The following is a 26,189-nucleotide window of genomic DNA, read 5'->3' as shown; positions in this document are numbered from 1 at the left end:
CTACATTTCTGTGGCACTTCCAAATGGTACTTTTTACTAATTTAGACTTCTTATTTTATGATATTTTGGGCACATTTACTAAGCGCGTATAGCTAGCTGTAGCTGCGGCCCTGGAGGGGCTCTATATTTTTGTGGCATGGCAATACTGAACTTTGTAATGACTTTTATTGTTTATGATATAATATTTTTTGGGCATTCACTGAGCGCAAGAGGCTGTAGATCAGGCTCTGCAGGGTTCTTGTTTGCGTAAGTACCAGTCTTTAAACAGCCACGCCTACCGTATCTGATGTTTAAGCAAGGCTTCGTGGCGCTGTATGTAAATTGGCTTGAAGCTGTGAGAGATGCAGGAAGCAAATATTGTCATCCATACATCCTGACTCTTTCTGAGAGAAGCAAGTCAAGGTTCCGTGTGTCACAGTGCACTTCTGTCTCACAGTGCACTTCTCTCTCCGTCACCTCTTTCATCTTCAACTTGAAAGGAAAGCCTGATTTGGAAAAAAACCAGCTGATTGTAACTTTACGTTCCCCTGCAGGAAAGTTCACTCCTGCAGTCCTTCCCTCGAAGTTCATCTTTCAACAATAGAAACACATCTCTCAACTATTTCCGCCTACAGCACCAGATAACGATCTCTTTCTCTTGAACAGTTGCTCCTAGTGCATTCATTTATATCGCCTGTTCTAAAGTATTTTGTATTTAGTTTTACATTAGGATAAAACCAAAGCGAAAACAAAAACTTGCTCTGGCGATTAGCACACTCAGGTGTTCGACGTGCTTTTTGGCTGGATGATGTCACTTTTTTTAAAAGGAATTAGAAAACTAAATAAGGTAACAATTAGCAGGGGCAACACTTTTCTTAATACCAGGACTACTTCTCAGCTGCTTGTGTAGAAAAAATAAAAACTTTATATGAAACAATTGTCCTTCCTTAGGTCTATTTTAACCCTGTTATGCCCCTAATTGCTGGCTTTATTACAACATAAACGCTATATTAAAACAAGCATTTCAATGGAATAGGCCTCACAATTTCGAGAGTTTGAGCTATTGGCATTGTAAATATCAATGTCTTATATTTATGTGTTTTGAAAAACTGCAAGCGGTGCGTAAACACGCACTTTGTACTAATAGCCCTTGCTTACGAAAAGCAGGGCTGGAAGTAAAAGAAGCGCACTTACTGCCAGCCTTGCTTCTCGTAAGCAACTACTATAAGTACCAAGTGCTTGTATATCACACGGCTTGCAGGTTTTCAAAACACATAACTAAAAGGCATTGTCACTTACACTGTTAATAGCTCAAACCAGGGCACAAGTCCTAAAAAAAAGAAGTGGGGGGACGCTGACGTCACAACAGGAAGTGACGTCACGAAAGGTGGCTTGCACCATCAGACTCATTGCCTCCCCTCGCTCACCCCTTAGATGCGATTGCATCAGAGAAGCCAGCACGTGAGCAGCGTTCTGAATGAGCTCAGATCGCGCCCCAGAGGGGCCAAAGTGTGAATGTGTGGATCCATTTGTCGAGCTCCTGGTAAAATAAGTGGGGGGATGCCGTCCACCCGCGTGGTACCCCGACTCGAGCCCTGGCCCAAACTCTCGCAAATGCGAGACCTATTGCATTGCAAATGCTTGTTTAACTCCCGTCACCTCTGAGACAGACATAAAGGTCCAGCGGGGACCAATGGAGAGCAACTGGGCCCTTAAAATGCTGGATCACTAGCATGTAACACTTTTTGCTTTAGCCTCATACATTTGCCTGAAATTAAATGTCCATGATAGAACATTAACACATATTTTTCCACTTTGCTAAAACTTCATCAAGCACCCCAACCTATATTCGTATCTTTAAAAAACAATCTTCATTTTTGGTCTGTGAACAGATTCTTACTGAAAATAAAACAGATAAGGAAGCGGCCCCCTCCACTCTCTGTCGGCCTGTCTTGGGACCAGCCTCTCCTGTCCAGTGTGAGTCAGGCTCCCACGTGCCGACCCTCCTGACATCTCCCCACCCTCCCTCCCTGTCCGAGTCGCAGGGCTAAATAAAGTTATCGTTGTTGAGTGTCTGCCTGTCAGCAGAGGCGTTTAGGCTCGCGCCGATGTTTACAGCCCCGCTTCCCCTCCCACCTCCTTCCAGCGCGGTGACGTTTGCGACGGCCTCAGGCGCTGGTGGGGAAGATGGCGACCGCCGACAGTAGCAGCAGCAGCCCCAGCACAAAACACCCGCCGCCCTTCCCTGGGGATGAGGAAGGGTCCAGCGGAGACAGCGACACGGAAGGGGAGGACATTTTCACTGGCGGCAGCGTGAGTGTCACAAAATGTTATGAGGGAGCCCCCTCGGTCCGGGATTTCGGAAGCCTTTCCCTCAGGCCTGCCAGAAAATAGTGCTACGCCTAGGGGAGTTGACCCGTTACTGTTCTGGTGCAGTTGTTATGCGAGTGCACTTGCTTTCGCGAGGTCGTTAATGTTCTGGTGCAGTTGTTATGCCTAGTGCACTTGCTTTCGCGAGGTCACTGATACTGTTGTAAGTGTTACTAGAATGGCCTCTGGAAATGAATTTGGATGATTTACGAAGTAGGAGTACATGTATAGAATATTTGAACATGCGCTAAGAGGTATACTTTAGTGTGGCTATAAAGTAGTGTCTTTGAGATGGTGTTGATATTGTGTATTTAGGTGATGGTGCTTTTAAGGGGGCAAATACCTCGTGACAGACTGCTGTATGAGTGGTCAATTAAGTTTAGGGAAGGTTTTTTGTCTTGTTCCTTACTCTTCAGCCAACTTATTTTCGTCTTCGCCAACTGAATTTGGAGCAAACTATTTTTAACACTTTTATATCCCGCTGCCTGTCGCCTTTCTGTTACGTGAGAGCTGTTATGGTGTTGACAAAAAGAGGAAGTTGTAGTTCAGCCGTCATTGTTCGATATTCTTCACTTGCTACCCGTCAGTTTTGTGTATAGTTTATTTGAAAATAATTCAAAATAAGTCCATTATTTACATGAGAAACTATCCAAGTTTTAGCAAAGTTACCCAGTGTATAAATAAGAAGGCGGTAAAGTGGTACTTTTTATGTTTTTTTAAATCCACCATCGCATATCTCCAAGGTTTTAAGACTCCAGAAAAATTCTCTGTAGCACCAAATCTATTTTGGACAGAAGCCACGCCACATCTGTGAAAGGTGTTTCACCAGGCTGGGCGCAGCCACTGGTCTGGATTGTCTTGATAATTAGAATATTGGATGGTGGGATCTAGACAAGCGATCTAAGCTCATTAAGTATGGCATCTGTGATCCTGAGTGCCTGTGGAGGTGGGATCAAATGCATGGCTAAAACAAACAAAATATTCTGTAACTATTTTGTTGGTCTTTCACCTTCAAGTATCTGCATGTAAAATAGCACACACCTTAAATGATAAATCATGGTAAGTTAAACTAATCAGTGAGAGATGCACTATTTTACATAGTGAAACCTCTATTAGTTAATGCAATCACTGCAGATATTTGTGCCGGAGAGCTACAGTAATGAATTCTGGTTGGTGCAGTGGGGAAAAAAGTTGTGCTTTTTAGTGTTACGAGGTCCCAGCCTGTACAGAAAGCACCCAAAATATTGATCTGACGACCTAGTGCAATTTTTTAAAAATAACTTTCCATTAAAAGCACACCTTCCACAGCTCATTAGGTCACCTTACACTACCTCCCCACAAGAATACTCTTCAAGTGACTCCATCAATTAAAGCAAATACTGGCTTCCAAGCAGCTTGTACATTTGCAAATTAACCAAATGTGAACATTTACATTTCTTTCAGGCAGCAGGCATCCTGGCAAGAAGGTGTGATTCTTGTTCAACTGTTTGCCCCTCCCTTGGATTTTCAGCACTGGAGACTCTCTCCCCTCTGCTTCAGCTGAGTCCTCTCACATGTCTGAATTAACCGTCTTGGGCAGTTGCCTTTTAACATAAAGTAAGCAAATGGTTTTGGTTAAATTAAAAAAGTATGGGCATATTGTGCCCCTCAGTTCCTGCCCACTTTAACTTCTGTTCTCGGGAGACAATAAGATAATATTATCTATTGAGTTACACAGTATGTAACTCTTTATTTTAACTGTACCCCTGATAAAGGTAAAAACCAAGAAGCATTCTCATGAAGTGCCAATTGCTCCCATATCCTAATGAAATCTACATGTTTCAGACGCAAGAAAGGGTAGGTCTGTCAGCTTTAATCGCCTACTTTATCGATTTCAAAACTGGAGTGGTTTCAAGTGTCACACTGGATTAGTGGCCAGTGTATGAAACACATATTCACACTCCATATACAGACATTGGTGAGTATTCATAGGTTTCTTGTAAAGAGAGCAAAATGATTACTGGAAGTAAATCATGAAGAACTGTTTTGCAAACCTTCATCATGCAGTTGTGCTGTAGTTTACACTGCAAATTCATGAGGTTTTCTGCTACACTTAAGACCATTAGGATACGCTACATAGAACTGGTGAGTATAGAATTGTACTATCTATACTGCAGCCATGGGGCAGAATCATCTTGTTATCTCGGACACTTCTTTGATGAAGGTGTGTCTCTGTAATCACTAAAATCTTTTAGAAATCCTTGCCACTTGGTGTGAAATCTTCGGTTATAGGTCTACATCCACTTTTTCTCTTCAATGTATATTCATCTTTACCTCCTTGCGACCAAACTTTCTTTGGAAATACTAAAAGTATCTATATTTAGGACACCATTTGTGTATTAAAAGGCAAGAACAAGGGGCACCCTACTCACTAGGAACCAGGGTATGTCATGTGTAACAGAAACAACAGTTCCAGTGGAAAGTTAGGCTAATCTATAATAATCAAATGTGCAATCACAAAAACGGGTTAAGGTCAGATGTCAGAAAGAAAGAGGGCCTTGCAGACTTTATGTTCAAATTAATTCTTTTTATCAGATTTGTAAAATTCAAATTGATATATACACAAACCAAGAAAAAACAATAGTGCTTTTGTGTTCCCAAGTGAAATGGAACCATAAAACAAACAGTGAAAAACATGTAATATGTACAGCTTGGTTTCCTTAATTTTTTAAAAAGGCGACCAAAGGTTAACTTAGTAATGATTCCAGCTTCTGTGTACAATAGTCAGAGCTGTTAAACTGGTTCGCTTTCAAATGCAGTCGACGGCGTTTTTGTTTTTTCTTGGTTTGTGTATATATCAATTTTGAATTTTACAAATCTGATAAATAATTAATTTGAACATAAAGTCTGCAAGGCCCTCTTTCTTTCTGACATCACCTTAACCCGTTTTTTGATTGCAATTGTGCATTTGATTATTATTATAGATTAGCCTAACTTTCCGCTGGAACCGTTGTTTCTGTTACACCATTTGTGTATTGGCACCAAATAATACAAAGAGTGCATGAATTGTATTTATATTCCAGCCTTGAAAAAGTCTTTTAAGACAAAACACGTGTTGGCTGACCTGTGCTGGAAGTGTCAATATACAGAATAAATCAACAGTGAAAAACTTGGAGTATAACAGTTGGATCTTGTGTTATTTTTTGTTCACTAGGGAAATTTATGTGCATGTTTTTCTATAAAGATTATTGAATATTGTACTCCTGTTTAGAGAAATCCATGACTTTTTATGGTTGTACTCACTGTTTATGAGAGTGCTGAATGCAGTTCGTTTGAATGCGTATTAGGTATCTAATGGACAATAGTTACCTTTGGTAGTAGGGTGTCAGAACTGCAATATCCTCTCTATTGCTACAATTTGTCTAGGAATGTTTCTCACTAAGTGATGACAAAAATAAAAAATCAATTTGTGAGGTGCGGTAATTGGCCCATTTTGGTCCACTACTACTATTTACATTGATTACATAATTGTATATGTGAAACACATAGTAACAAGTGCTATCCACTCAGTGCAAAAACACGTAGTAAGAAGGGAGTGAATTGATTCATAGAATAAATTGCAGTGACACACCCAGGATAAATCAAGTTCAAGCGTTACTCAAGGCGCTTGTGCTATAAGCACTCAAGTAATTGTATAAAACAAATGTTGGAGTAAAAGTCAATCACCAGGATCCCACTTTAAGCTACATTAATGGAAGGCTTAATCTCCAGGCTTCTTGCTCATGAGCAAGCCGATATGATGGCATGAGTGTGGGGCTGAATGTGTGTAGCTAAGTAGCCTGAGGTTCCCTTCCCCTGGTGTGCTAGAAATTTGTGACTGATGTCAACCGTCGTTCTAAAGGTCCAGAACTTTCAAGGAGAAATTGGGATCCCTGGCCCTATAACTTTCATTGTGCACGTTCTCTCTAGGAACCTGAAACCGGTAGTGTTAAAGTAAGCACCTAATTTAGAGTTAAATATGAGGAAACACTTGAGTCACTGAAATAGTCTCTTAAAGGATAAGCGTGTTTTACTGTTACTTTTATGCAACTCTTTTATTGAAAGAATCTCTTGGCAGTTTTGAAGTTTTCCTTTACATAGATCCGCTTACACACAAATAGAATGTTGTTTTCTCCCAAATACCATATTGTGTTTCTTCGTCCTTTTTTTTTAATTTTATTTTTTAGCATCAATAAAAGTTCTGGTGATAAATCTGTCACTGGCTGCTTGACTTAAAAGGACAGAGTTGCTGTAGCTAGATCTTTAATGTAAATATAGTTAATTCTTTGGTTTATGACAGAAGTATCTGGTACTACTTGTAGTGAGTTTTCACCCATTCATTCCAATTAAAACATCATCATGTTAAAGGATCAGGTAGCCTTATCTTCATGAGATTGAGAGAATTTAAGCCTCTCTTCTATGATAGATGCACTAAATAACATAAACAGTTATTGGCAAAGCCAGGTCTTCCTTATAGGCGTGGCTAGCGTGTGTTTTCTTCCCACATTTTTTTTTTTACCATCTGAAAAGGCTGTTGGACATATTGGGATGGTAAAGTTAAGCAGCCAAAATTTCACCTGTGCGTTTATCCAAACCAAAATGACCGTGTGTTCCATGTGTACATCTTGCTTGTGTTGCAACATGTGTAGCAATCTGAATGTTTTTTTAAGATGAAAGGTATGTGCAACCATCTGCCGTCACACACCAGTGGCCACTTCAGCTGTTTTTTTTTTCAGTTTGTAAATGGCCAACACCCATTTTAGGATAGTAAAGGTAAGATTAAGTGGGAGGTAGCTCGTAAACAGAAGGAGTTGGGTAAATGGTACTTTGTTGCTGTATTTTGGGGACGAATCTCCGCCCCAATTCCAACCGCACAGCGTGATGCAATTTGCACAATTCTTCCTTTATACACAATTTTATTCCTGGTTTTCCTTCCATTCATCCTATATTTTCCTCTGATTCCGCATTTAAGATTCACACGTAAGGTAACCTGCCAATTTCCAATGTTTTCTCATGTTCGAGTTGGTCCAGCCAGACCTTATTACAAGAACAAGTACAGACACAAAGTTCATCCGAAGCAGTATTTTAATAACCCAATGCATTTCGGGCACATCAAGCCCTTCGTCAGGGGTAACTAAAAATAACAATGAAACAAGCGTAGTTATTTTATCCAACATTGCATAATCAGAACAGCAAAAACAAAAGCATAACAGAATAATTGCACCTTAAGTCCCTTCTAGACATCGTCTTACACGTTTATTTGAATCGCCCCTTCAAAATTCATTCCGTATATTATCGCTAAAACCATTGACACTGCCTGATTCCAACTCACTTCCCTCTATTATCTCTCCCTTAACACAAACGGAAAATGCCTCTGACATGCACCTGAATCCTAAACTAAACTTCGCATCTTCGCAATCTATGCCTTTCTTATTTTCATCTACCTTGTTCCCCTCTCTTCCACAGAATCACACAATAAATGGTACTTTGCACATGCATGGCTGGTGGGGAAAGCGAAGCATCGAACAATAGGTAGGGTAAGGTAGCTAGAGCAGGAGGGTGTGTGGCCTCCGGGAGGAGGTGGGTAATTGGCCTAAACAAATCTAATGCTGACACTTATGTCTTGTCATAACAGGTATTTTAAAGGTTCCAGTTGAAACCGATTTATTTGAGTCATTGATGAAGTCTTGATAAAGATGGTGTTATAATACTTGCCATCGAAACACGTCGATGCCCTTTTGAAACACAATCCTGGAAAAGGCTGGAATTACAGACCTCATATCAGTACGGCAGTGTTGGATTCTAGTCCTTAATATTGTGAGATCACGGATGTGTGCCTTCCAATGACATATGATATTGGCTTTTGCTTGTACTCTCTTTTTTTAATTTCGATTTTGATGTTTTTATGAACTATACAATTGTGTGTATTTTAGATTTTGTGTCAGGGATATAACAAACAAATGTTTATACATTCAATGAATGATTTTTATTAGGTCTCGCCTAGCGTTGCAGCGCAAATGCGCTGCCATCGCTTTGCGAGGCATGCAGTATATACTGTAGTGTGGAAGCTTTGTGGAAGCTCCGCCCACTCTCTGCCTCTTGGCTTTTGTCTTAAATGCTGCCTTCCGATTTGGTTTGAGGCTTGTTAGTCCCTCCTCATTCATCATTTGTATCCTTCCACGGCTATTGGCCCCTTTACTCCTAACACTATTTTCTTCCCTGTCTACCCACCGCCCCCTCCCTCAGTCTGACTTCTCACCATCCCCCACCTCCCCACTCCCGTTTGTGTTTTCTTGCCTGCCGGCACTTCTGTTTTCATCTTTATTATTGCCACCTTGAAATATGCGAGTTCAAGATGTGTGCTGTACACAAACTTCTCGTGTTTAATGAACTAGATTTTAATGTCACTAAATATAATAAGACTCTAGGCAACTTCGGGGTATGCATGGCAACTGACGCTTCTTAGTTCACAAATGACATTGTTGTCGGGCTGGAGGAGCGGCACTATTTTAACTCCTGCTTAAAACGAGCTCTTTTAATAACTTCCTCTGAATTCAGTGCTATAATCTGGTGTACTCAGGTGAGGCGCTAAAGAAATGCACTTTTTTTAAATTCTGAAGAGACATTATCGCACATATACATCATGTTTACTGTATGATTAACATGCCAATCATTTTCATGGCTCGCCCACTGGCTTGTATACGCTTGGCTCATCTCCGACTGGCTCTAACTGTTAATTAATATATTGGCTCACGCACCTCTAACAGAGAGATGAATGGATACATGACAGTGAGCCCGGTAGATGGTAGAGAAATAGACTGGTGCAGGCAAACGGACAAAGTCAGTCTCCATTGCCTCACGTCGGAATCATCACTTTCAATAACCTGGAAATCTGCTGGCAACTCCCGCATGCCCCAACCTCATCCCCTTCACCTATTCTTTAGCAGAAGGGGCAGATTCTGAGCTGTGCCCTGTTGGTGCATAGGAGCACGGCAGAGTCTGTAGAAGCGCTAGGATCCCTAGCCTCTCCGGGCGGGCACCTAAGCCTTCCGGGCGCCTTCACACTCAGGATAAATGAATACATTTTGTTCTGTGCTCTAGTCATCCCTATGTGAGCACTCCTATGTGAGCACTGTCTGGTAGATGAAGCTCTGTGTTAATAAACACATTCAGAGAGGTGGTTGTGTACAAACAAACAGCCACAATACCATACGTTTTGAAAGTGTAGTTAAATACCTGCTCATCGAGTACCTCATTGGCTGATCATTCCATGGCACTACCAAAATTACATTTGGACACATTTGCTCAACTGTAAAACACTACCTTCTATGGGCCGTTTAACAACTCGGGGCTTTGGGGTTAGGTAACCTACTTTGGATGCTGTGTCAAAGAGTAAATACAAAAATTAATGCAATGATGAAACTAAGCAACCAGTACTGTCTAAAACACTGTGAAAACTGACGCGCATTCTGGCATTTTGTTTAGTTCATTTCGATTTTCTCATAGGTGCGAGTAAAGTACTCTTAATATCTTAATGAAATCTGCACACTTTTAACTAATAGCACCAGGCGACCTTTGACAACTAGGCAATTAATATTTTCATGAACCCCCCCGAAGCTCCCCTGCCCCCTTAGCAAACTTCATTGCCTCCCAGTGTTTGAAGGATAACCAAGATGCAGGAGAGTGAGTCAAATAGTCTAGAAAATGAAAGAGAAGCCAGGATTCGGATTCACATGCTCCGATCCTGATCACGTTGGTTCGTCTGTAAGCACTACTTTTATTAATGAGTTTAGCATTAGTAAAGCACCACGGTGTGCATGTGTGGCGACACTTCACCCATGAGGTACGTGCCAAGCAATTGTTGACACAATCCACACTCTGCGTCGTTTTCAATATATTTATTACGAAGTGCAGGACCTTTCCAAGGGATTTTGCACACTACATACATTCACTCCAAAAATAAAACATGTAGGTAAAAAACATTGCCATTTACAATGTCAATAGCTCTAACTCACAAATGCGAGACCTATTTGCATTGCAAATGCTTGTTATGATATTATCATAAATAAATAGAACTATTCATTTTTAACAAACCTTCTTCAGACTGTTAACCTTGGGTATATGGTTGTGATTCCCTTAGATTTTGTGGTGTGAGTGTGTCTTGCCATAAGTCAAGTAAACAAGCGTGTATGCAGATTATATTCTTGATTGAGTCTTTAAGCGTAGCCCAAAGGAAACTCCTTTTTTGACATAACTAAACAAATCTAACACATGACTAAACACGCAATAATGTAACCATCTCTTTTTAGACTTGCTAACTCTCTCGTTCTCTTTGCTCTTTCAGACAGGTACAGTGGCTACATCATCACCACTGTCGATTTAGTGTTTTTTTTTTTTTTCCTTTTATAATCTGCTCTCATAAAATCTGCAGATCCATCTTTCACGCTCGAGGGAATAAATGCTTAACTAATGCATGAAAAGTGTATCTCCAACACAAGTGGGCAATCGTTCACACACAAATCAAGATCAGTGCGTTCACAAACCGTGGACTTGTAAGAACCTGTGATTCAAAACTGGTTGGGATAATTCTCTCACACTGTGTTTGTTAGGAAGCTTTACATTCAATGTCAGGATTAGATACAAGGAATCAACTTCTATATTTTTTTAAAATTGCAAACATGCTCAGCACAGAAGAATGCACATCTGGACATGTCGAATAGCATACTACAAATGACAAAGACCAACCTTGTAGAGCAATCGAGTAATCAAAACTATGAGAGCTCTTGTACAGTACATGGACAAGACCCAAACCTTGCACCCACCCTCCCCATCGACATCAAAACTCCCTATAGGTTTGCCATGCTCCCCAGATCTTTTCCCTCTTCTTCGGGCAGCCGCTACTTTGGTAGACTTATCTTTTCTACCCACCACAATTACCAGTCCAGGTCCGCTTTCCAGTCAGAGAGCAGAGGTGGAGTCGCTGAGCCCCAGGTCCTTGCTATATTTCTCTTAGCTACCTCCTCCGCCAATGCCAAACAAATTGTTTGGTAGTTGGGCCATATTGTCTTCCCCTGAAATCATAAAGAGCCATTTCAAGTCCATAGGTATCTCCTGGGCCAGCACATCCGCCATTGTCCACGTCACCCCACTCCAACACGTTTGTATCACTGGGCACTCCCAAAGAATATGGAAGAAGGTACCCTTCCCGCCATAACCCCTCAGGATTCTACTTTTTAAAAATCTTGCATACAACTAAGCTGTGTCTGACAAAAGCTTAAAGTACAACATCTTAAAAATTTAATTTTAAGACTAATTGGCTAATCTTAAAGTGTCTTTGCAATCTACTACCTACCACAAAGACCTTAATTTGCCTCCTTGATGGAACATTCCCCCAGACTAGCCAAATGCTCGAATGTCCCAACTAGCCACAGTTGAAAATTATGCCGAAGGCCTCCTAAAAGATATTAAGAGTTACCTAGCTCCTTTGGGGTCTCAGCTCTTTTGTTATCCCCCCACAATCACCCCACAAGCAACCTTTCACACACCTGAGGAAAACACAGGTATGATGCAGTACATGTAATGCACTTAGTCCTTCTAGAGATACTAAATACTATTCCATCTATTGAAAACATTTTACTATCAAAATCCAGCTCAGAAGGTCAAACATTCTTACAAGAAATCATCAAAGTAACAAGATAACTTATCTGATAATCCCTTTCTTGAAAGGTTTTGAATTGGGCCCGCATTGAAAAGGGTTCTCTGAAGGACTCAACAGTGTTATCTTTTTTGTGTGTGTATGTATATACATTAAAACCTACTGGTGGTCGGCAGTTAACTTGAGGTCGGCTTTTACATAGACTGAGTATTTTATGACTTACTAATAACTTTGGCCAAGTTTGACACCTCTTCTGAAAACTTTCAAAATGAAGGTTCATCCACCATGGCTCCTTCCTGGAAAGTTTCGAGGTGATCCCTCGGGCAGGGGCAGAGAAAAACTGCTGATCGGAATTACACCATATTCAGCAGGAATCTAGATCTTGGTCTGCAGATTGTGTTTTCTATGATTTGGTGTAGATCCTTTTAGTAGTGTTTGAGAAATTAAGAGTAAAAAATAATTGTATATTTTAGCAGTTGGGCTTGTTAGGGTCCCACGGTCCTCCTGTGAGAGCGCAATATATAAAATGTAGCCCTATGATTGGTCGAGAGGCTCGGTTTTTGCATGATCCTTCATGTTTTTGCGGGAGCAAGTGCTCTGTTTGGCTAACTGTTGGAATGTTAGAGATTAAATGGCGTCATTACTGTTTACTGCAAAAAAAATAAAAGGCATCAGAGAGTCCTGCTGTCTCCCCAAGTTTAGAAAGGAAGTATCTAAGGGATAACTACTGTGGAAAAAAAGTGGATGTATATTGTTTTTTTTTTCTTTCTCAAAGATATGTTTTATTACATTTTTACAGCCTACAATCAAAAATAGCACCATCACTTGGTCCCACGCAGGGGATCAGAAAGCCTCAGCAGAATTATAACAGTCGAACAAATTGCAGCGATCAATATAAACCAGCTCCTCTTCTCATTAAGCAAGCCGAATGGTAGGTACAGCCTCTAAACGTCCCGGAGCTTAAAAAAAAAATATGCAAAATTGCTAAGCAAGCGGGCAGTTCTATAGAAGACAGAACGTCCTTCTGTGAGGGTAGCTTCCCCAAGTTGCTCAGCTGGAGTGCTGTACGTGGAATAGACAAAAAGCATAGACAAACTTATCCCAACATGGGACAGTGTAAATATGAGACAAGAAAGAAAAAAAAAAATACCCACCCTACCCGTGGTGGCAGCGACATGCATACAATCGAGAGGTTGGTCGACACTGGGACTGTAATCAAAATTGAAAAACATGGAGGGATCTTGTGGAGGGTCACACAGCAGATGGAAGGCCTCGGGAAAGGAAGGAGACAAGGGGTCCCTATTTAACTTCGAAATTCTTATAGTTATCCCTGAAAATGTCATCCATACGCTCTAGGCTAAGCAATCTCCATAGACGAGAGTGCCAGAGGGAAATAGCTGAAGCTTCCCTCTTCCAAGCGGCTGCCAAAGTAACCTTGGCCGCTCCAATGCAAAGCCACATAATCATTTTATCAGCTCAGGACTGGTGTTATAGGGAGGAGTCGCGAAGCCCCAAAAGGGCTCCCGCCATGGTAGTGGGGATGGGATAACCTAGCGTGTCTTTTATATGTGCCAAAATTTCCTCCCAAAAGGGGCGAATAGTCGGGCAATCCCACCATATGTGTTGGAAATCCCCCAGAAGCCCGCACCCTCTCCAACACCTATCCGAAGAGGTGGGGAAGATCTGACGAAGTTTGGCAGGATGTAGATACCAGTCCATCATGGTCTTCATGTGTGCTTCCATGAGTTCTGTGGAGGGATTGAAGCGTGCGACATCGGACCATAGGTGTGTTCATTCCTCATTGGAAATAGGACGGTGAATCAAGTCTTCCCACATGGACTTATACCTGGGGCGTGGGGAAATAACTGTTTTAAGTAGGGAGCTATATATAAACGAGATCACCCCTTTCATATTGGTAGTCATGGTGAGGAAGGCCTCAAATTTTGTGAGAGGTCGAGTAGCAGCCTCCCGTACCTGAGGAGTAAGGGCCCAATGCATCAATTGTGTGTAATGGTATCTTTTCGTGTTCTCTAGTTCAAAGCCCCTTTTACAATGATCAAAAGTGAGGGGGTCAAAATTATGGAACAAATGAGTTGGAGCTAAGCAGCCTCCTTTTCTTCAGGCCTCAAAGGGTCCCTCGTGCTAGGCCGGGGGAAAAGCTGGATTGAAGTGAATTGGAGTAAGTGGGGATGGAAATGAAGTCCACCTATCGTCGCCCGAAATTGTGTCCCATACTTTAAGAGTGGTGCGAGTGGGGGTACTAATGTATGTGTTCTGGGGTCTGTCCCTGCGGGGGCACCACACCAGATCCCAAATGGTTCGTCCCGTCACGCTGCGATCCATATGTAACCAATGTTTCTCGGATTCCTGTTGGGACCATTCAACTAGGACTCTCAGTTGTGCCGCTTTGTAGTATAAGAGGATGTCTGGGGGACCCACTCCCCCATCAGTGCGGGAGCGGCGCAACAGAGAGTAAGAGAAGCGGGCTCGCCCTCCCTGCCAAATAAAGCGTAGGATCATGGCCTTCACTTTCCGAAAGAAATCGTGCTCCAGCTCAATAGGTAAGGCTTGAAATAAGTAAAGAAGCTTGGGCAGGAGAGTCCTCTTCACGGCATGTATACGGCCTAGCCTTGACAGGAAAAGAGGTTTCCATTTTGTAAGTTATATTTGAATGCGCGTGAGGAAGGTTGGCAGCATATAGCCCCTCAATTCTTGGTGTCAGTTGAACCCCCAAGTATTGGATGGATGAGGTAGCCCATGATAGCGGGGTGAGGGATTGAAGCCTAAGGGCTTCCGTAGGTGAAAGGGTAAGATTAAGTATATATGATTTACCTAGATTAGTTTTAAATCCCGACACTAATTCAAAGCGTTCTGACTGCAAACATGGGAGAGACGTCTCAGGCCTAGACAGGGACAGAAGAACATCATCTGCAAATAGAGATATTTTATGGGACTCCCCAGTAAACGGTATTCCCTGGATATCTGAGTTATTCCGGATCGCTAGGGCTAAGGGTTCAATGGTGAGGGCAAAAAGTAGAGGTGAGAGGGGCACCCCTGGTGTGTGCCATGTGAGTGGGGAAAGGTATGCGATTGTATCCCGTTGACCACCACTCTAGAGCTAGGGAGACGGTAGTTAGCTCTTATCATGTTGAGAAATATAGGTGCAAAGCCGAATGCTGTGAGTGTGCAAAATAGGAAGACCCAATCCACACTATCGAAGGCCTTCTCGGCGTCCAAACCTACCAAGACCGCGGGGATTTGGCATCTATTGGCCTTCTCTATCAGATGTATGATTCTACGGATGTTATCGTGCGTTTGATGTCCTCTGATAAAACCCGACTGGTCTGGATGAATGAGGGCGGGCATTTAGGCGTTTGGCAATAATTGAAGAATATAGCTTAGCATCAAGATTCAATAAGGCTATCGGCATATAGGAGGCGCAGCGCCGGGGATCGTTCCCTGGTGTGGGAATCACTGAAATCACAGCTTCTGACAAAGTGCCGGAAGTTGCACCTTCCTCCGCCATTTTGTTAAAGAGACGTACAAGATAGGGGGAAAGGTCGGGGGGCAAATGTCTTGTAAAAAAGAGCTGTATAGCCGTCTGGCCCAGGAGCCTTGTGAGGTTTCAAGCTTTTAATGGCCAAGTTGACAGTCTATGGTGCTAGGAGCGGTGAGCAGGTCATTACATGCATCAGACACCTCGGGCAGAGGCAATGACTGGAGGTATTCCTGTTGAGCCTCTGTATCTAAGGAGTCCCCAGAATATAGGTCCCCATAAAAAGTCTCAAAAATCGCAGCTTTGTCTTCGTCCTTACGTGTAATGTCCCCCGTGGGACCCAAAATACCTCCTATGTACTCTCTCTCCCGTTTGTCCTTTAACTGTCTGACAAGATGTTTACCAATTTTATTGCCCTGGGTGTAAAATAAGTGCCGTAGTTGAAGTGTGAATTCTGCCCTGTTATTGTAAATGGCCCGGAGTTTACCGCTGTGAGATTACGTAACGTTAGCCTTGTGGAGTTAGCTTATGGGTCTCCAATAATTCTCTCTCGCCAGCGCGCTGCCTATTCAGTGCTGCGTTGAGGGCAATACACTCCCCCCGAATAATAGCCTTCAATGTATCCCAGGTGGTGAAGTCCGAAGTGTCTTCTGGCCTGTTAATATTAAAGAATTCAGTAATGGCGGTTCTTAACTTGGTGCAGGATGCCTTGTCACGAATAAGCGACGGTGGGAAGTACCACCTGGGAGTGGTCGGGGCATTCCCTAGCCAATTAAGACAGAGTACACGCTATGATCGGATACCGAGAGGGGGAAGATCTTAGTGTCCTGTAAAGTACCCTGCAGAGTCTGACTGATGAAGATGTAGTCCAATCGGGAGTATGTACGATGGACATGCGAGTAAAACGTATAGTCACGTGCCTACGGGTAAAGCGTGCGCCAAGAATCTAGGAGACCCAAGTCATGTAGACATTGCTGTGTCTCCCCGGAAAAGGAGCCCGTGTCCTACCGCTGTGCGTGTGTGTACTGTCAAGGTCCTTTTGCCATATCAAATTAAAATCGCCCATGAGAATTAGCAGGCCTTCTGCAAAGTCGGTCATATTCCCCAAAAAAGTGTGTCGGAAAGCCGTCTGGCCAGTGTTGGGGGGCATATATCGCTGCAAAAGTGCAGATTTTCCCTCCTAAACGACCCTTGATCATGACCCAGCGGCTGTCCCCATCACTCTGAACTCCCAGAGGTTGAAATTGTGTAGAAGCGCGAAACAGAATAGCCACCCCCCGGTGTTTCGTGTGGGCTGAGGATCTATAAATTAGTGGGAAATGTCTGTATCTGAGACGCGAGTCTTCGGCTCTAGCTAAGTGCGTCTCTTGCAGAGCCACAATGTCTAGGTGGTGATCTATAATGTATTTCCACACTTTGTGGTGTTTTTGTGGGGTGTTAAGACCTTTAACATTCCAGGTTCCAATGGTAATCGGCATCATGTCACATAGAAAAAACTACACCTCTCCCCACGCCCGAAGGGTCCCATTACGCCCCCATTCCTAAACCGCCCCTCTGTAGTAGCGGTAGACCAGAGCCTGCTGATTGTATCTTCTCCAAACTTCGCAGATCACACACGAGCATTGTTAAAAAACCGCCACCACCGCCCACCCCAACCCACCCAGAAACCCCTCGAAAAACTAGAACAAATAAAAACAAGTAAGAAATTTGAACATGACTTTAGGTCCCTCTATAGGGTCTAGGTGACCCCTCTGACACCATGGGGGACATCGGGTCCGAGGACCCCGTCCACGCCCGTCTCGACGGAGTTTAACCAAAAGCGTAATATTGTGGTTCTCAAAGAGGAAGCACATGCAAAAAGAGCCAAAGATGGTGTTAGCCCATGCCTAAAGAAGCACCTCAAGGAGTCAATCATAACAGTAAGTATAACTGTTATCAACAACGTGGATCACAGTCTGTACCCGAAGGCGAGAAAGTCCTCGATTGATGAGGCTACTGAGTTATAGTCAAAAGGAAACCACAACAGTCTTACTTATAAAAAGGCCTACAAGGTCCATGAAACCTCTTCCCTGATAGGGAGTATCCGTAGCCGTAGAAACAGGGGCCACAGCGGGGCACAGGGAGGTGACATTCCTAGCTCTTCCGGTAGATGCACGCCCCTGTTGTGTATCACCAGGAGAATTGAGAGACATCAGCCATTACTGCGGGTGGGCAAGGGATTGCGAGGGCAGTCTGCGGAGCAACCTGAAAGTGATCAACGCCTCCCTCTGTACCACCAGGCTGAGGACGACGAAGCTCCTCTGATAGTTTCTCCAGTTTTGCCTTGGATCGTGGACTCCTCCCCAGAGGAAATGCCTAGCAAATCCAATCCTTCCTGAAGGTCAGTAATATGGCGTCGTATATTCTGGAATTCAAAACTGAGTCCAAAGGGATAGGTCCATCTGTACCTGATCTTGTTGTCGCGTAGTTTAGTGGTAATGGGTTTGAGCAGTTGTCTCCGAGCCAGAGTCGATGGCGCGACATCCTGGTAGATGGCGCAAGAATAATCTTGGAATGTAATGGACTCCCTGGCCCTAGCCGCCTGCAGAACCGCCTCCTTGACCTTTATAGGAGTGAAATTTAGCCAAGACATCGTGCAGCCGTTTCTTCTCCCCCTGTTGCAGAGGCCCCACTCGATGGACTCTGTCCAGTTTTATTTTGAAAGTCTGTGGAGACAAAATCTCTGAGAACAGGCCTACCAGTAATGCCTCCAGATCTGGCCCCTCAGCGCTCTCCTTCAGGTCTCTGATGCGTATATTCTCCCTCCGAGCCCTGTTCTCGATCTTCTGCCTTGAGTTGCGACTGGAGTAATTGCTCCTTAAGTGAGCGCACATCATCCCGGAGTTCGGTAGAGAGTTACTCTTGCTCCTGGTGGTGTGCTTCGAGGTCAGGAACTCTAGTGCCCACGGAGTCCACGTCCTGTTGCAAGGAAGACAGACGGTCTGACAAGTCGGATCGTAGTTGGTCAATGGAGGATTTTATGTCTTGGCCAATGTCCTTGCGTAATTCGGATTTGAAGTCTTTAAACATGGTCAAAAGGTCCGCTTTTGTAAGAGCCATCGTTGCAGCGCTTGCGTCTCCCCGTATCGTCGATCGTGTTTCTGCGGTCGAGAAAAAATCTGAGACCCTGTTGGGAGTCTTGGCCGTTGTCGTCTTAGGCGGCATAGAGCGTCACCTTCAGAATTGCGTTGGCGTAATTGAACTCAGGGATCTAGGTTCTGATTGGGAAGCGACCTTGGGTGGCGTCTAGTGGGTCAGCCTTCTTGTCACGCAATCTTGCGCCGTGAAGCCTGCGGATGGACCCTCTCAGTAGTTCAGCCAGGTATCCCCCGAGGGCATGGAGGTGTCACCACCGCTGCGTGGAGGTGGGAGGATCAAGTATGCATCCGGGCCCTTCGTGTACACTCGAGGGTTAGCTCCTGTGGACAACCGCTGCAGTGGGAGTATTAAGGTGACAGCCCGCGATGGGGAAGGCTCAGAGCGAAGGCCAGTCGATAATGAGCGCTGGTGGTCCCACAGAGTGGGGGAGATGCAGGAGCCCAGTGATGTCGGGCGGTGGCGTGCAGCCAGGTCAAAGCCAGAATAGTACCTCAATGCCCAGTGAGGTGGAGCTACTGGTTCAAGTGTTCAGAGGGGCCCTCGTACCTAAAGTCAGCAGTCAAATCCGGGCAGCAGGCAGTGGGCGCGAAGTTCCGCCGCCATGAAATGCAGCGCGGCCGTCATCTTAGTCAGGCACTCGTGAGAGAGATGAGGTTCAGCTGATTTAGCCAGGTGAGAATGCTATTGATGTTGCCCCAGGACATCCAGCACTTGCCTCTCATGCCGCTATCCAGTTGAAGGATCCTGAGCCTTCACCGGTGACGCTCGATCGGGAGCCGCGGCAAAGGTCGTGCTGCCATTTTAATCCGGCGCGTCTTCCACCGATCAGGCAGCAGAGACAAATTCAGCAATTCTCAGGGCGATCCGCACATGCCGCCACTCTCCGCCGGTGCCTCACATGCTCACACTTCTGCAACCTTCGTTTACAGTGGGTGAAAGTCGCCGCAACCGCTGCAATCCTCACCGAGACAGCGCGTGGACCGGGAGCAGAGACGGGTTACGTCCGTTAGGCCATCTTGCCCGGCCACACCCCTCTGTATATTGTTTTTAACTAATTTTTACAATCTCGCTGGATTGTGAATACTAAAAAGTAGATGAGTTCTCCATGCACTTCATTAGTGTTAATGCATATTGTTGTGCTTGCAAAAAAGGGATTTATTGAGATAAGCAGGTTTGTTACCTACTTGAAGGCGAGTAACTGGGCAGGCACTGTGTCACCAGGTTTAAAAGATGTGGACGCCCCTGATGAGTTATTAAGGTCTGCAACACAGGATAACTCAGCCCGAGCAAGGCTTTGAGGGTGCATAGTCCTCAAATGTCGCCACATCTCAGTGGTACGTGTGCTGTATTGTATATTCCGGCTGCTCCTACTGAATTCTTTTTAGCATATTTTTTAAATCACACATTTTTTTCCCACCATGCCTCATTTAAAAAAAAAAAGTGCCACACCAAGGACGCCATGGGTGACTGAGGTGGCTGAGTTGCAGGAACAGCAGTAGCGTCCTCATCTGAATCTGAGAATGACACTCTTGTGACAGCAATATCGGAGAGCTAGCCAAGAAGTCTACCCTGAGCAAAACCCAATAGCCAAATGAAGCTAAGAGGAAGGAATATTTCTTTGCTAAATAAATACATACATATGAACCAATCACAATCCTTTCTTGAGATGTCTTTCCACTCCTGGGTGTCTCGCCGAGGCCTGTGAGATTGTAAAAATGGGGAATTTTCTTAATTTCTCAAATCCAACACTTCTCATGTCTTACATTTCAAAATGACAAAAATACATTATTATGAACTTAATTACAAATGTACAATCTCACAAGCGGCTCACAAGAGCCAAACAGGTGTACAACCCCCTCGTCGTCCACGAGGGAGTAATTAAATAATTAATACAATATACATACTTTACTGACTTTATTAAAGATTAGTACTCAATAATAACTGACCACATGGAAAAGATCTCTGTACAATAGATTAGAACAAAATGAGTAACTCTACGATCTTGCAAGACTCCAGTGTGCCACCTGCGAAAGCGATCACACACCTTAATAATGGATATACATAGTGAAATTGCATAGTTTATAGTATAGAAACAACTGATCATTGTCTTTTTGACATAAATATGAAGGTTATGTAAAGATACATGCAAAGAGTATGAGAACTACAGGAATATTTCTGTATATGTGAGTTACAAAAACTAAGAATTTGATCATTCCCAACGCAAACATTGCTGGAGTAGTTAGTTTTAGTGTCTTTTTGAATATACATTTATTTTTAAAATCTTCAAATTCACTGGAAAAAAAAAGGTTAAAGTAACATTATAGTTAGTAGCGCTAACTATAACTTGCGCCCCCGCCATGCACTGCTTATGATCTCACATATGACATTACTCATGACCTGTTCTATGACATTGTTTAGGACATCACGGATGACATCTCAAACGACATCATCCAAACTTTGTTTTCCTGCATATTTCTGTATAAATAGCTATGGCTTTACACGTAGGATAGATGGTTCACGTTAACGATCAACCATAGATATATGGGAAACTCTCATTGACTATGGTATTCAATCTGTATGCAACTGTTCATAGAAAGCCAAAATAGTGAATGCAAATTCCAAAACTAATGCCCTACTACCGATAGCTTTTAACTGTATCGAACCCTTGACACGCAACAATTCTACCTTAAGAAATTTATTTGGTAGCGGTAGAGAACTGAATACTGTAAACGGTGTTTACTTATGGGCATAGTTAATTCTATACCACACTGTTTGCAAATAGTGAAAATCTCATGAGAAATGCACCAAAAGGATTCAAAAGAATCTACTAAGAACAGTGTATGTTCTATGCAACAGTGGTCAAAAGAGACTGTGCTTAAAATAACTAGAATCTGAGGGTGCACACATCATACTGTGGTTAAAACCTTACAGATAGCCCTTCTTCTAAAGCAAAACAAGCATTCATACACAGGTTAGTACCCATGCACACACTTGCATGTGTAGTATATATTATCAATGTGACACGATTCTCTCTAATAACTCAAGGCTCCTTATAAAAGTTAGTATCTGCTATGCAGAATCTTTCTCCTGTAATCTTCTGCAGAACAAAAAGTTCTGTGCAGTAGAATAAATACAAGTCAACTGTCACCTGCGCACAGAGTAACTCTTGGATGCATACATTTGTAACATTTTCAATACCTTTACACAGCTATGGTGGATTTGGAGCACATCCGTTTTGTGAATACATACATCCATTAGCTGGACACAGGCTGTCCAAAATTAGGTTGAGAAGTACTATGGTAGTTACCCGCCACTATTTAAACTATAAAATAAAGTAGCACAATCCTTGGATGATGTGATCAGTGGTGCCATCAATTGTCATTTGAGATGTCATGAGTGATGTCATATGTGAGATCGTATGTGAGATCATAGCAAACGCAAGAAGATGATGGATGAAGCGCTGAAACTTTTCAAACACTCGCCACAGTGTCAGATCTGGGTTGACTCCATCATCGTTCTTTATCTCACTTCATTACCTCAGTTCAGACCCAGCTATATGCAAATCAGGCTTGACACTGTGCCTCATGGGAACAGTCCAGCCCGAACTGCCCAGCCAGTGAGATCATAAGCAGTGTGTGGCAGGGGCCAAGTTTAGTTAATGCTACTAACTAGAACTGCTTAATTTCTACTTTCCTGGTCGAGCCTTGCAGCAGCGCTCTGCACGGAATGCTGTTTTAGGGTATGCACTGGAAACCCTGCCCACTCTCCGCCCATATTTGTGGTTGGCTTGTAGCATTGTCCTTCGTAAATGCTGGCTTCTGTTGGTAAATAGGCTTGTTAGTTCCTTCTTGTGAACTCCTTGTCTGCATTTGTTACCTTCCATAACGACTGGACCTTTTACTGGTGGTGTTACACAGTCTGCTCTATAAGCTGGTGAGCATTGTTTTCTCTAATGCCCTTCCCCTATTGTACCCATGGCATCGCAGTACCTTTAATGTATTTATTTACTTTAGAGCGTGATCCACTTCAACTATAGTGGCCGCACTTATTTATTTCTGTAATTTACGGCTCGGTCTGTTTACAAGAGGCCACGCGCCTTTTTCTTCTAAGCTCGCTCCTTTTAAAATGTAGTATTTACTTATCTGTAAGTACGGCACGCTTTTATTATAGCTGCTGCGCACCTTATTTTCCCCTGGAGAAGCAGCCAATGGCGACCCCATGCCTTATTTTCAACAACAATCCGCCCCCATAGCCGTCGGGACCGGAAGAAGGCATCTGCTTGTTGCCACGGAGTCACGTTCGGAGTCGGATTTCACTTATGAGTAAGTAGAAATGTTTAGGCGGCAGGGGCTCGACCGGAACATTCCAAGATAGTTTTAAGCTAAGAGTCCCACGTTGTAACCATCATTAACGTGGACGTAGTGTTGCTGTTTAGTAACTGTCTTTGCACAACACTGCACTGTAAACTTGCTTTAGCAGCGTGCATGTTCTATTTAGTGTATGTGCTATTGCCACAGAGATTGTTTCCGCTGAGCTAAATGTTTGATGCGTATAGTGCCATTAGGTAGGATAAAAGTTAGAAATTCACTGTTAGACTGCTAATAATATAAGCTGTTGTGTATGTTATTGTAAACCTCACGCAGCATACGTGTGCACTCAGTGAACACTTCAACTGTGAGAGAATTTTCAGTGTATATGTGCCACACGTGTGTAACTTACCATGAAGTACCTACACTGAGAATTCCTAATTTGTTTCTCTATAGATTCCGGTGGCTAAAACTTTATGAACAAAAGATAGGGGGCTAGTTCACGAGGCAAAAAAACATGCATGTCATCCCAATGACCGAGTGATGATGTGAGCCTAGTTTTGACCGGAAGGTGTCATCCTTTCATGTCTAATGACTAATGTTGCACTTGTAGAACATTTCCAAATCTCTGCTGTAATATTCTTTCCTGCGTTCATCAATACAAAGTGACAAGTGCCGCAGGGCCTCATAGGAAGAGAGGGTTCATGACTTAAGTGCTGGAATAAATGAAAAACCATAAACTGGGGTTCCGTGTGCGGCAGAGAAGAAGTGTGTGGATTCTCGCTGGGCAGACTGATGACAATCAGGGTCTGACAGTCAACATATACATTTATTAAAAAAAGAAAAGTAATTGGGAGCAAGGGCAAAGGTGCAGTAAATCTAATCCAGTCCCTCTTCCCTACAGGCCAGTATACTTGGACCCCAGTGCATGACTGGACATCTCGCAGAGTACGAATTTTGTGCTTCATAGGATATGAAGATTCATCAGTCAGTTCTCATAAAGTATTATTCTAGTATACAAATGTTTGTTTTACAATGTAATAGGTCTTGCATTTCTGTGAGTTTCAGCTGTTGGCATTGTAAATGACAATGCCTTTTATGTGGAGTGGAGTGGTGTGGCTCACTGGTTAGAGGCGGCAGACCCGGAAACAGAGGTCGGCCCGGGACCAGGGTTCGATTCCCGACACGGCAGGGTCTTGGGCCAAGGTCAGCGGACACGATAATTCTCGCCTCGGTGCCCACTCTAACCATGGATCCCACTCAGCAACTCTGGGCAATAGCTTGCTTAATCTCCACTTACGGCCCCTCAGCGCCGGGGATGCTTGTCTTCACCTTGGGGGTGCCCAGTAGGGACCATCTCACAAGGAAAGCCAGGATGGGTTCCCCAGCGGTATACAGCGCCGGGACGCCCCGTTGCTGGGGCAGCTGTGCGCTTTACAAGCATACAACATTTACATTTACATGTTTTTGTTTTTAAAACTTAATAAAGGGCATTGTCATTAACAATGCTAAAAGCTTAAAGTCACGTAGACTTATTGTATTGCCAATGCTTGTTTTGTGTTACGTATTAGTGTGTGTGTGTGTGTGTGTGTGTGTGTGTGTGTGTGTGTGTGTGTGTGTGTATATATATGTGTATATATATATGTGTATATATATATATGTGTATATATATATATATATATATATATATATATATATATATCCCCTACTGGCGGTTGCCAGTAGGTGGTTATAGTTAGGACCTATTTTCCATAGGAAATCCGCAACATTCTATTCCCAATAACTTTGACGCCGGTTGACGAATCTTCGCGAAATTTTCAAAACTTTTGGCAAGCTCCGGTCCGCTCCTATCCTGAAAGTCTTGGGGTGATTCGTCAAGCGGGGGCCGAGAAAAAAGTGGGGTCCCAAAACGTGTTTTCCCCATGCAATTTTCCATAGGAACCTTTAGTCGCAGCTACAGCCCGAACTGCTGAACGGAATTACACCAAATTTGGCATAAAGGTAGCCCCTGGTTCAGAGTCGTGCCTTTTAGTTAAATGGTGTAAATCCGTTCAGTAGTTTTTTAAAATATTAATGGAAAAAGAAATATATATATATCTGGGCGGAACCTAACCACACATCTCATCATGAGATCTGATTGGCTGTCAGCACTTCATCCAAGAAGTGTTGGCAGCCATCTTGGGACCAATATACATGATAGCACCTCATTAAAAAGCATTGCAGTTAATAGAAGGTTTTAAGACTTTAGTTACATTATAAATCATTTGTTGATGGTACCATACTCATTTTAGGAATTGTGGTGTGTTCTAAGGTGATTTTACCATGTGAAAAAGCCTTCTGCTGGGATATCATGAATCATGTTTGAGAGAACTATTTTCTCATGCTTTTCCCACAGAGGTTTGGAAGGTGATCTATAAGCTAAACTGAGAGCATAGTTTCTGTAAATTCACATTATCTTTCTCAGTCATGTGAGAATGAAGTCTGACATTCTCAGTAAAACATTTACATTCAACAAGGGCAGAGACTGTCAGTTGATTCCGTTGTGTTCTACTGCAGCTTCCCAGAGTATTCTAAAGAACTACAGCGCTAACAGTCCTACTTATGACAAACGTATTGCACACCTGAAGCCATCGTGATTGGAATAAAGTGGTAACTCTTAAAACATTTAATTGAAAAAGGAACAAAATGAGGGGGTTCATTTTTGCCATAGAAAGTATGATTAGTGCCGCAGAAAGAAAAATTAGGGCACATTTTGAGTAACTTCTCAAATCCTCTTCTATTTCATTAAATATTTCTGACATGCAGACTGAAACATGCACTTTTAATACCAGCAGCAGACTTCCCTGGTGAGCAGTAGCTTTACTACAGTGATCTAATGAGCAGCTAGAGTGCTAACATTCTGAATTTATGGCAAATGTGTGACACATCTGAATGCCTTCTTGATGGAATCAAAGTAAAAAACAAAGTATTTCCTACTGAGGAGACTGTAGTAAATGGGAAAATTAGGAAACTTCATAACAAATAAGTCTCCCAAGATGGTGTTCTGCTTGGGTTTTCGGATCAGATAGAACCCGCTCATCAGAGCCTCACTAACCCAGCCAGAACGTTACCCCCTCTCTCTCCCTAGGGCCTATTTACAATAGGTAACCACATATATCTACCACCTAAGGACAGGGAATTCCTACTATACATACCAAGACCTCTTATAATCGGCGGCCTCGCGATC

At 43.1% G+C, this 26,189-nt stretch overlaps 1 protein-coding gene and 1 long non-coding RNA gene across 3 annotated transcripts in view; both read left to right on the top strand.

The window, feature by feature from the left end:
- Window positions 1-2,149: 2,149 nt before the first annotated feature.
- The window catches only part of SNX1 (sorting nexin 1), a 732,138-nt gene continuing 708,098 nt past the window's right edge, over window positions 2,150-26,189 (top strand). For both annotated transcript variants that reach the window (XM_085643997.1, XM_085643996.1), the window contains exon 1: window positions 2,150-2,292. In XM_085643997.1, the coding sequence (XP_085500123.1) occupies window positions 2,167-2,292 (126 nt within the window). In that variant the 5' untranslated portion in view covers window positions 2,150-2,166. The remainder of the gene's footprint in view (window positions 2,293-26,189) is intronic.
- The window catches only part of LOC146860157 (uncharacterized), a 57,298-nt gene continuing 35,038 nt past the window's right edge, over window positions 3,930-26,189 (top strand). Inside the window, exon 1 of the long non-coding RNA XR_014978798.1 lies at window positions 3,930-3,945. This is a non-coding gene — a long non-coding RNA (uncharacterized LOC146860157). The remainder of the gene's footprint in view (window positions 3,946-26,189) is intronic.

This window comes from Triturus cristatus, chromosome 3_1, assembly GCF_964204655.1.
Source record: "Triturus cristatus chromosome 3_1, aTriCri1.1, whole genome shotgun sequence".
NCBI lineage: Eukaryota > Metazoa > Chordata > Amphibia > Caudata > Salamandridae > Triturus > Triturus cristatus.
The sequence above is the reverse complement of the archived record's forward strand: the minus strand, read 5'-3'. Positions and strand labels throughout refer to the sequence as shown.